General features: G+C 41.2%; 1 protein-coding gene across 1 annotated transcript in view; it reads right to left on the reverse strand.

Moving 5' to 3' along the window:
- The window catches only part of LOC311271337 (uncharacterized protein), a gene marked incomplete at its 3' end in the record, with an annotated part of 304,448 nt that overhangs the window by 262,583 nt on the left and 29,220 nt on the right, over positions 1-12,645 (reverse strand). The window contains exons 8-13 of the mRNA XM_084376952.1: positions 12,422-12,468; positions 11,498-12,017; positions 9,841-9,919; positions 5,105-5,378; positions 2,856-4,647; positions 2,581-2,754 (exon numbers count right to left, since the gene is read on the reverse strand). Of these exons, the coding sequence (XP_084233078.1) occupies positions 2,581-2,754; positions 2,856-4,647; positions 5,105-5,378; positions 9,841-9,919; positions 11,498-12,017; positions 12,422-12,468 (2,886 nt within the window). The remainder of the gene's footprint in view (positions 1-2,580; positions 2,755-2,855; positions 4,648-5,104; positions 5,379-9,840; positions 9,920-11,497; positions 12,018-12,421; positions 12,469-12,645) is intronic.

Here is a 12,645-nt window from a genome sequence, read left to right on the forward strand (position 1 = left end):
GGCTCTATTGACGTCTTTAATTCTAAACTCAAAACTCACTTTTTTGAATTAGCCTTTAATTAGTCCTTGACATCGACAGCGAGCTTCCTCAGTGGGTCGGTCTCAATCTCAATGAGTGAACTATAGTATTAGACTCCACATTGTCCTGCCGATGAGTAATAATCTGCTTATTCTGATTAACATTGCATTTCTATAACCTTGTTTTGCTTTCTGTTCCCAAAAGCTGCAAGCTGTGTCACTTTCTCCTCCTCTCTTTTCATTCAGGCTCCCTTCTGATGACCTCGGGCCCCAGGGACCATCTACCTCTCCTGGCTCCTACAGCCCCACATGCTGTCGGATCTGGAATGTCACACCCGGGCTCCATTGGATCATTTCCTCTCCTTGTTTCGCTATTTCCTTATAACTGTATTCCTGTATCCTGTTTGGCCTGCCCTCTTCCAGGTCACCACGGTGGACAGGAGGTCATGTGGCTCGGGCACCACCTGGCGATGCCTCGTCCCGCTCAGTCGTCTCCTGGATCGACAGACTTTACATATATAATTTATATATTTTGTATCAGATTTTCTGTCAATGCAACCTGTAAACTGTGATTTGCTGTTCTTTCTGTACATGCAACATCTATTGCATGACTGTCCGTCCTGGAAGAGGGATCCCTCCTCTGTGGCTCTTCCTGAGGTTTCTTCCATCGTCTTTTTTTTTTTCCCTGTTAAAAGGGTCTTTTTTTCCATCAAGATGGCAAGTTTTTACTCACTCGAATCGAGGGTCTAAAGGACAGAGGATGTCGTTCACTGTACAGACTGTAAAGCCCATTGAGGCAATGTGATTGTGATTTTGGGCTATATAAATAAAATTTGATTTGATTTGATTTATTAAATTACCTAGATTACCTTATTAGGTGTTGCAATTTTGGTACATAAATGTCTGCCTCTCACAATAGAAAAGGAAATAGTAGATGAAAAGGGCTGCCTTGTATGCATTTCTTGTTTCCTATTTGGAGAACATCTGTTAATTGTAGTGCTTATTCACCGACTATATATGAATCACAATTTTACTCTAGCAAGTCAATGTCTCAAATATTTCCACAAACTTGGTTATATTGGGATTGAACTACAACTGTGCTTTGACTCCTGTAGCTGATCGTCAATCTCACACACAACACTCAATTGTGTAAGGAGCTGACCTTATTTGATGTTTGGAGAATTCTTAATCCAAAATAGATTGACTTGACTTTTTTCTCACACACTCATCAATCATTTTCAAGAATTGATTATTATCCTGACTTCTAAGGCAATATTCGAAAGAACAGAGAATTGTAAAATTGGCTCTAGAACATTAAGTGACCATTCAACTATATTCTTATTCCCTTTCATACAGAGACTCTGCAAAGAGGCATTGATGACCAAATCCATATCTGTTAAATAATGATATCTTCTGTACCTATCTTAAAGAGCAATTAGATATTTATATTCAAGCCAGTGATAGAGAGGACGCTGACCCATCTATGGTATGGGAAGCTGCCAAATTATACACGAGAGGTTGTATTATGTAATTTATGGCCGCAAAAGAAAAAGAAGGAATCAAGCATCACAACCCAGCTGAAGCTTGAAAGTGAATTAAAAACTTTGGAGATACAGCTTAAAGCAAAGCCAACCAAGACTCTATGTAGACAGGAAAGTGAGAAAGCATTATTCTTTCCAAAACACAGGATATTTAAGGCAGGAAATAAACCAGGGAAATTACTGGCACAGCTTGTTAGGACAAGAGGGGACACAAACTTAATATCACAAATTAGGAATGATAACGGAGAACTGCATCACAAAAATTAAGACTTGTCTGATATCATGCAGGGTGTTTACAAGAACTTATATACACAAGTGAATGCTGTAAAGATGTGGAGAAAGTAAATACTTTTTTCAACAAAATTCAATTACCATGTGCGAGCAAGGACTATAGAGATAGTCTATGCAAACCCTTATCAGAAACAGAGGTTCTAGAGTCTATTAATTCTTAACAAAGCAGGAAAGCAGCAGGGCCTGATGGATATGGCCCAGATTTCTTTAAAAAGTTTGGGGCAAAAATATCCAGTCTTTTAACTAGAATGTATATTGACTCTTTCCAAAAGCAAAGGCTGCCTCAAACTATCACTATGGCAGATATTGTTTTGATTCATAAAAAAGGCAAATCACCTGATTAAAGTAGTGCTTAGAGATCTGTCAGCCTCATTAATGTTGAGAGTAAAATCATCTAAAAAAATCTTGCAAAACAAATTGAAAATATAATCCCTGAATTTGTCAAACCAGATCAAACAGGCTTAATCAGATTAAGAATGTCTAGTCACAATATGAAATGTCTAATAAACATCGTACATCAATCTTAAATTACCTCATCAAAATATCTGGTTATCTCTCTCAGTGCTGAAAAAACATTCGAGAGAATTGAATGGAATTACTTATTTAGAGTGCTTAACAAGTTTGGGGAAGAAGAAGTGGAGTTTAATAAATGGATACAGCTGCTGTACTCTGCGCCAAGGGGGTTATTGTAAGCGGAATACATTCACAGGATTTTCTCCTCAATTCTGACCTGAGCGTTTCCAGTTCACAGTGTGGACTCTTCAGTCCTGATGACAGCAGCTTCACTCCTGAATCCTGCAGGTTGTTGTTACTCAGGTCCAGCTCTCTCAGACTAGAGGACTGGGAGCTGAGGACTGAGGACAGAGCTTCACAGTTTCTCTTTGATAGGCTACAGCTACTCAGCCTGAAGAAGAGTTGGAAATGAAGACAAGAAACAACATTTTTTGTCAAATGAATGATGCCTATTTTAGATATAGTTGATTGATCTCATACCATTCCACCTACAGAGCTTTGTTGGAGGCTCTGACCACTGGCAGCAGCCTCAGAAGAGCCTCCTCTGAAGCACAGTATTTCTTCAGGTCAAACAGGTTCAGATCTTTTTCTGATGACAGTAAGATGAAGACCAGAGCTGACCACTGAGCAGGAGACAGTTTATCTGTGGAGAGACTTCCTGATCTCAGGTACTGTTGGATCTCCTCCACTAGAGAACGATCATTCAGTTCATTCAGACAGTGGAACAGATTGATGCTTCTCTCTGGAGACAGATTCTCACTAATCTTCTTCTTGATATACTGGACTCTTTCCTGATTGGTCTCTGAGCTACTTCCTGTCTCTGTCAGCAGACCTCGTAAGAGATTCTGATTGGTCTCCAGTGAAAGACCCAGGAGGAAGCGGAGAAACAAGTCCAGGTGTCCATTTGGACTCTGTAAGGCCTTGTCCACAGCCCTCTGGTAGAGATGTATAGGTTTAGGTTTACTTCTAAATAGTTTAGGCCACCATGTTGCTTCTGCCAGCAGATTGACTCCAGAGTTGATGAATGTCAGATGGACATGAAGAGCAGCCAGAAACTCCTGAACATTCAGATGGACGAAGCAGAACACCTTGTCCTGGTACAGTCCACTCTCCTCTTTAAAGATCTGTGTGAACACTCCTGAGTACACTGAGGCTGCTGTGATATCGATGCCACACTCTGTCAGGTCTGATTCATAGAAGATCAGGTTTCCTTTCTGCAGCTGCTCAAAAGCCAGTTTTCCCAGAGACTCAATCATCTTCCTGCTCTCTGGAGTCCAGTGTGGATCTCTCTCAGATTTTCCATGATATTTGACATTCTTCAGTTTGTACAGAACCACCAGGAAGTGGATGTACATCTGAGTCAGGGTCCTGGGCAGCTCTCCTCCCTCTCTGGTCTTCAACACATCCTCCAGAACTGTAGCAGTGATCCAGCAGAAGACTGGGATGTGGCACATGATGTGGAGGCTTCGTGATGTCTTGATGTGGGAGATGATTTTGCTGGCCTGCTCCTCATCTCTGAATCTCTTCCTGAAGTACTCCTCCTTCTGTGGGTCAGTGAACCCTCTGACCTCTGTCACCACGTCAACACACTCACGAGGGATCTGATTGGCTGCTGCAGGTCGTGTGGTTATCCAGAGGCGAGCAGAGGGAAGCAGTTTCCCCCTGATGAGGTTTGTCAGCAGCACATCCACTGAGGTGGACTCTGTAACATCAGTCAGGATCTCAGTGTTGTGGAAGTCCAGAGGAAGTCGACACTCGTCCAGACCGTCAAAGATGAACACAACCTGGAACTCTTCAAACCTGCAGATTCCTGCTTCTTTGGTTTCAGTGAAGAAGTGATGAACAAGCTCCACCAAGCTGAACTTTTTCTCTTTCAGCACATTCAGCTCTCTGAAAGTGAATGGAAATGTGAACTGTATGTCCTGGTTGGCTTTGTCTTCAGCCCAGTCCAGAGTGAACTTCTGTGTTAAGACTGTTTTCCCAATGCCAGCCACTCCCTTTGTCATCATTGTTCTGATTGGTTCATCTCCTCCAGGTGAAGCTTTAAAGATGTCTTCACATCTGATTGTTGTTTCCAGTGTTGCTGGTTTCCAGGTTGCAGTTTCAATCTGTCTGACCTCATGTTCCATGTTGACCTCTCCTGTTTCTTCCATCATGATATAGATCTCAGTGTAGATCTCACGGAGAGGTTTTGAACTTCCTGCTTTTGTGATTTTCTCAAACAAACAGTGAAACTTCTTCTTTAGGTTGGTTTTGAGTTTGAGCTGGCACTCAGCAAGAATCTCTGAATGAACAAAAATGATATGACACAATTGAGAAGACGCCCCAGCAAATGTCATGAGAAACATTTCCACATAAGTGTGCACATCTCTAAGTTTTCATTTACCCTTTATCAAAATACTTTTTGTATCTTGCTGCAACATACATACATAATCTGGTGTAATCCCCATGAGGTTGCTTGTTTTCAAGGCTGTTCAAAGTTCTGTAATAATTTTTGGTCTGACCCTGGGACTAATTTGCCTTTGGTGACCTTACTGGGCCCTTTCAGGGTCTTTAAGGTACCCAAAACCCTCCAACACGTTTTAGGGGTCCTTCTTGATATCAGAAAGGCAAAATCAATATCTTATTTTCTATCATGTATGTATGTATGTATCAATTATCACTGTAATGTAAGTTGACTAACCATAGTCTGCTATATGTTGCATACTTCTTAATTTTTCATATCCTTTTTTTAAACCAACCTGTTGGTTCTGAGATGTTTGATAATTTCTTCCGTAGATCATTCTGATTCATCTCCTGCAAAACCGTTCTGGTCACTTTGATGGTGTTTATACAGTAGGTCTGCACCATCTGATCCACTGTGTCCATCCTGTCTGCTTTCTCCAGTCGACTCTTTCTGATTGCTGCAAAGCCTTCCAGCACTCCCTCCTGCTGCAGGAGCCACTTGAATTTTTTGAAGTCATCCTCTCCCAAATCCTCCAAAGTTCCCAAGAGGGCCTGTTTAGGTGTCGCCATCTACCCTCCCTGCAGAGATACAAAAGAAAGATGGTTTGAAGATATATTTTATAATTTTCAAAATATCACAGGCCACAAACACAGAAGCACCCCATCAGCGGGACGCTGCCTGAATGGATGATCTCCTCTGAAAAGAGTGTATGTGAAAAATCTTGGTGAGAGTGCTTATGAGTGAAGCTGCTTGTCATGATAGCATCCCTGTCTGTATATTAAAAACATGGGCCAATGAGCTACATGTAACTGTAGGGTTGGGCAATATGTTAAAATTTTCCAACCAGCCACCATCAGCCCATCAATCGCTGATTGCCGATCAATTTGCTGAGGTGTGCACTAGTACATGCAGTGGGTGGGGAATAGCTTGTCACGATACTAAAATTTTCAACTCGATACCGATACTCAGGAAAATATTCGATACTCGATACCATTTTCGATACCACAAGGATAAAACAAAAGACCCCAAAATTTAAAAGAAATACTTTTATTAACGAGAAAAATGCAAAAATAACCTCTGTTACAACATGTAACAATTAACAGAACCACACGTTAAATATTCTGGGGACTTGGCATCATATTGTCAGTGTTGGTCACACACAGGTGGAGTCGGTGTGTGTGCTGCTGTTTGGTTGCAGGTCGACTTTTCTCTGCTTCATTCTGGGACTTTAACAGAGAAAATAACACTTTTCAGTCATCAACATCTATGTAAACTTAGTATACTGACACTGTGTCTATTAACGTAATATGGGCATGCCTGATTTTTTTTTAATTTTTTTTACGTTGTTTATAATCATTAACGTGACGTCAGTCTTTAATCGCTAGCTGCGGCTAATGGCTAATAATAACACGGACAACAACAATGCGGGCCACCGGCCACGATAACATCAGTAATAAGTTTGAAACGAAAGACACTAACTTGTCGACATTCACTGTAAAGGCCAGGGTGTCGGTCCTTAAGATGTGTCGCGAAGTTGGAAGTATTACTTGACTTGGTCGCCGCCGCCTTGTAGCAGAGTTTGCACACAGGCTTATCCACGTCCTTCGGCTTTCCGTGCTCGTTAGACCCGAAGGCAAAATACCTCCAAACACTTTTCCCTCTTTCATTTTCAACCAAAACTGGTTGATTTGGCCTCCTGCAGCAGCACCGGCCATGCTCTGTTGTTGTTGTGCACGTCACGATGAGGGGGAGGTGCCGCTGTGTGAAGGCGGAGGGAGGAGGACGCAGCGTCGGCGGCTCGGCGTCGGGGAGGGGAGGGGTGCCGGGCGGGGGGGCGGGGGGGGTATCGATACTTTTGAAAATGAATATCGTATCCGGATACAACATTTTAGTATCGATACTTTTTTGAATTTCGATACTTTTGACAACCCTACAACAGCGTGGCTCGTAGTAAAACAGCGCAGGTACTGGCCCGGCTGCAGTCCAGACCCGTCTCCCATTGAAAATGTGTGGTGCATTATGAATCGCAAAATACGACAGCTGAGACCCCAGACTGCCGAGGACCTGAAGTCGTACATGGAGCAAGAATGGGAAAGAATTCCACCTACAAAGCTTCAACAATCAGTGTCCTCACTTCCTAAATGCTTAGTGAGCATTGTTAAAAAGAAAGCTGATGTAACACAGTGGTAAACATGCAGCTGTCCCAGCTTTTTTGGGACGTGTTGCAGGCATCAAATTCAAATTGAGTGAATATTTGCAAAAAAATAAATAAAGTTTATCAGTTTGAACATTAAATATCTTGTCTTTGTAGTGTATTCAACTGAATGTAAGTTAAAAATGATTTGCAAATTATTGTATTCTGTTTTTATTTACGTTATACACAATGTCCCAACTTCATTGGAATTGGGGTTTGTATTTGGAGAACATCTGTTGATTGTAAGTGCTTATTCACCAACTATATGTGAATCACAATTTTACTCTAGCAAAATCCCTGCCAGCCTGGACCCTTACCAGTATCCATAAAGAATGCCATGTCCACTGCCCTCCACTTAGTCGTCAGGCATCCCGAAATTACGAGCACCCACATTAAAGCTGCTGTATGCATTGTTGTAATTTCAGCTAACTCCCTGTCCGTTTTGCTGTTAGCGATCCCCTCCCTTCACTCCACATCACCACACTTGCACAACTCCTTTCTTTTTCGGAGGCAGCTCTCTGTGCCTCCTCCTCCTGTCTGCTTGGAGAACATGAGACAGCAGCATCTTCCTGTTCTCATATCTGCACTGACAATAGCTGAACAGAGTAAGCTGCCAATTCCACCGCTCCCGGTGACAGTCTGTGCTACCAGAAAGGACTCGCATTAAAAACGCTTGAAGGAATGAAACAGGCACAGAGAGCTGATGAGAGCTCATGATTACACTACATATAATCAAAAATGAGTTGACAACTATTCCAACACAGCTTAACATATAGCAAGTGCAACCTCACAAGACATTATCAGGCCAACTAATATTACTAAGTTGTCAACTGCAACAAGTCCAGCTCAGAATCTGTCTTATGTAATTTTATTTCTTGAAGCTCTTACCAACAACTCAAAGCCAGTCCAAGATGCTCAGTCTCTCTTTCTGTCTTTCTACGGTTCCAGTGCCCATTCAGGCACTTGGGCAGTCCACTCCTATTTGCCAGATCTTAGCCACAAGCAGGCCATACCAAGGCCACATATCAGCCAGGAGCAAACCAAATAAACCAGAACTGGCAAACAGGAGCAGACCATCATTCTACATGGTATGTGGGTCATACAAGAGAGTCTGGTACAATTTTGTTATCTGGGCTGAAACCTCCTCCTGCTCTGGTGAGCCAAAGCTCCTATGCTAGCAGTGTAAACACCAAAAGTCACCCAGTGTAGGTAGAGTCAGCTTGGTAAACAGCTAGCACAAGCTAAGTTTAGCAGAAGATGGAGGTTACTTTAGCAACAAGAAAAGCTATCTGTACACCAGGAAACTCTGTAAATCACAAAGAGTTCAGGCAGAACAGCTGGAGGTCATCAGAAGGAGAACCAGAAAACATTTTCTCCATGAAATATGATTTTGTCATCGACATAGTTGGTGTTGGTAAATGTTATTCTTGACATGTTCCACTGATCACCAAGATGGTTTTTAGGGGTTGGGTTCAAAGAGCCAGTTTGGAATCCGACTCAAATTTCCAAGAAATGTGGATTCAATAAGACAAGTGTATTTCAAAGGTGCTCATCAGTTCCATACTTTCATATTTCAGCTGAGATCCTGAGTGAACTGCAGTGACCATTTTACAGTCCATAAAAACTACTTCTCTGCTACACCAACGTGAACATCACATCATCAGGCAATCAGCATTTTACTGTTACTACTGTGCAACATAGCAAACTCATGCTCACATAAATCTATCTGCTGAAAGTATGGGGCTATCAAACTATCACCTCTTGAGGTACAAAGTGGTATTAGGAGACAGAACGTTAGCATGCTAACTTCAGATAAAATGTCTGCAACGAAAGTACGCAGATGTCTTTGACAGGCTGTCAACATTGTTGTTTCTTCACTCTCTTGGTGATTATAGTTCGTTTTTTTTATATTTTGACTAAAATTCTTGGACATTGTCCCTTTAAGCATCAACTGTTGTGTTGCAACTTTTGGAAGAAACCAATACCTCAGGGAAAGAGGGTGTGTGATTTTTGAGATATTATCTCTTACATAATAGGAAGAATACATTTGACTCATAATGATCATGACTGCATCTTAAAGAAATAAAAGTGATGAAATGAAATAAAATGAAAATATAAAAAAATCTGAATGACTCGTTCAGTCACAGTTTAAGTGGAAATGATAATTGCTGCATTAAAGTTTCAGTGAAAGTGGTCTGTGCCATACAAACATGTAAACTGACATCTGGAGAATATGATCCATAGGCCGGGCGTCTCTGTAACACCACAGTACTTCATGTATATTAATGATATATCGAAACATATTTAACCTTCATAAAAATGTACAGCTCCTGCTTTTTTAATATTTTGTATCACACAGATTGTAATTTGGGTAACATTTAAATTAATTCTGCAGCCATGATTACATCACATGACACATTTCAGTAAAATGGGCAGTCATGTGTTATTTGTGTTTCAAGTTAATGTCAGATTGTTATATTCAAATGAAGCAGACTGAATGTCCACAATCTGTCCAAGAGAAAAGAAATCTGACAAAAACACATATTTTACATCATATAAATAAATAATATAAATAATGACTGAGCTATCATTTCATTTTTGTAGCTTACATTTGGTGTCAAGTAAATAAAAAAATAAAAAATGTGATTTTGTTTTTCTTCTTTCCTCCAGAGACACAGAAGCACCGTAGTTGAAGAGTCACTCTGAACCGTCATATTTCAAACTTCTACAGCTGTTGTGTTTTTATTCCACATACAGTCCTCACCTGTTCTCAGTGATTCAATTAGTTTGTGACTAACACGCCCGCAGCAGCAACATGGTGTCTTCTCTCTACTCACCTGAGCAAACAGGCCCCGTCCAGAAGCTACATACACCTGTCCACAGGTAGGAAGTCCGTCTTTACTTTCTCCACTTGTTCTAAGGAACCGAATCATCAGCTCTGGATCAACTCTCCAACAATCAGCCAGACTCCCCACATGTTCAAATCAACACCCAGAACCGACGACAGACCAGCTCCCTGAAGGACTACAGAGCTGCTCTATTAACAACAGGATGCTCACTCTCATCCGGTTCTGTTGGCGAACTCTTTGACTGAACTCAGCTCCTTCTCTCTTTATTGTATATTTTAACTTAAAGAGATCAGTTAATATTTCTCGTTGGAAAGCCAAATAATAACTACAAGTGACTTAAAAAAAAACCCATTTAATTTTCAATTTACCTCACAGAACATGAATTCAGGCAGATCCACATATTTTGTTCTGTCAAAATCCAGTTTTAGGTGTCAGTTCAGGAAGATTCACCACAAGAACAACATCATACAGGAAAAGTTGTGATTCATCAGTTTAACTCAAACAAAGAGACAGTTAGAGACACAGTGTTAGCAGCAGTGGACAGAAAGACGTTTTTAAAGTGTCTCTCAGTCATTTTAGAGCTTCTTACCGAATCTTTGTTTCAGAAGTCGTGTTCAGTTCCTGCTGGTGGAAACATTTCCTGATTTTCATTTCCTTCTTTATAATAAAAGCTTTTAAATAACTAAATAATGGAGACTTTTATTGTGAAGAGGTAATACGAAATTAAACGTGTGTCTGATTTAGCGGAGCTTTGTCAGCGGCTCTTCTTCGATACTGCTGGGAGGAAGAGGATTTACAGCCGCTCCTCTGACACAAGACCAGTCATCAGGTACGGACACACCTTCACACAGGTAGCTCTATTGTCATGGAGATGTAAATCCCTGCCGCGCTGAGCCGACGTGTTGAGTCAAACCGAGCCGACTTGTGTGTTTGGAAACACCCACGCTGCTGTTTGCCCCGGGGCCCCTCACAGGTTTCTCCGGCCCTGCTGGTGATGTATGAGCTCAAATCACAAACTTGCTTTTACTCAGCAAAAAACTAGAACTAAACTACTGTCATTATGCTTTTGCAATGCATGATGGGTAATGGTTAGATGCTGTGAACCTGAAGTTTATATGTTGTTATTTATAAATTCACTGATTTGAATGAAGACAGATGGTGTTTGTGTTGTTTCTGATCCATTTGTTATTTTGATGAAGTCTGCGAGAACAAAAGTGTTTTTATTCTCTTAATAAGTCGACGACATTGAGATAGTGTGTGAGGACAGTGTGTTTGTGTGAGGACAGTGTGTGTGTGTGTGAGGACAGTGTGTGTGAGGACAGTGTGTGTGTGAGGACAGTGTGTTAGCAGATCAGGACACAACCAAAGCACGAGAATCAGAGGAGCTGGACACAATTTATATCTTTTACAATGAGAAGATTAATATGAGATCTCAACAGCTGAGTCACTGAGCTCTGATGACAAAACCTAATGATGACGTTTGACAACGACTCGTTTCATCACAACAAAATGAATCCCAAAGTGATGAAGTAGATATAGAAACAATATGAACTGAAGGTTTTGGTGTCTCACAGAGGACACATTTCAGCAGTCGTCTTCAGTCAATACTGTGTTTGTGTCCACAGGAGGAGACTCTTCCTCCTACACTGAACACAGAGACACTGAGGAACCGAAGTCCACCAACCCAAACCCAGGATAAAGAGGTTCAGTGAATGTGGTGTTGAAGGTGTGGAGGTGGATCAGTGAGTCAGAGGAGACTCTGTAGAAGGACAGAGTGCCAGCAGGACAGTCCACATACACTGCTACTCTGTTAGAGACAGAAGAGGAGGGGGAGAGAGGGAGGACTGTTCTTCTGTTATTGTGCCAGACAAAGTAACCACGATCAGAGCAGTCCAGACTCCAGGACTGATCGTTCCAGCCAAACAAACAGTCTGTTCTGATTTCTCTGTAAGTCACTGCTATATAAACCCATCCTCTCCACTCGACCTCCCAGTAACAGCAACCGGTCAGACCAGTTCTACACAGCATCTGAGGCCAGTAGTCAAATCTCTCTGGATGATCAGGATATGACTGCTTCTCTCTCACATGTGCCACCTTCTTGTTGTTGTCAGACAGTTTGAGTTTTCTGTTCACTGTGTTTGTGTCCACTGTGAGTTCACAGACATCTGATGGAGAGCAAAAGACACAACACAGCAGCAGGTTATCAGCTAATACAACTGTTGGGTTGTTTATTTATTAATGAGTTGATCATTTCTATTAATTTATAGATTGTTTAAATATTACTAGGAGACTGTATCTTATTGCAGATACAGATTGTTAACACTGAGGATGGTACATATGTTGAGCCATCTATTGTTTGTCGGGTTTGAATAAACAAACATCACAATTATTGATGATATTGATTGTGATAACCACTTCGGCCGGCCAAACAACGCCCCCTAGCTGTGATATTATCACAGTATATCACAGCCTGTCATGAGCTATTGCTTTCATATTGTAAATATGATTTTAAAGACAACTTGACTGTGTGCTGTTGTGTTCTCATGAATCAAACTGGATCCACACTCACACTTCTTCAGACCAGGTTTCAGTCTCTGTTCTCCACCATGGTCCAGCCTGGAAGAAGAAACACAGTCAGAGCAGCTTATTAAACTTTATTGATCCCCAGAGGAGAAATTCAGGAATCACAGCAGCACAAGGACAGAAATTAGTCCAGATAAACAGAGAAAAGAAACAAACAATTAACAGAATATAAAATAAAACAATGAATAAAATTGAAACTATACAAGAAGA

Source organism: Pagrus pagrus, assembly GCF_965226575.1.
Source record: "Pagrus pagrus genome assembly, chromosome: 16".
Classification (NCBI taxonomy): domain Eukaryota; kingdom Metazoa; phylum Chordata; class Actinopteri; order Spariformes; family Sparidae; genus Pagrus; species Pagrus pagrus.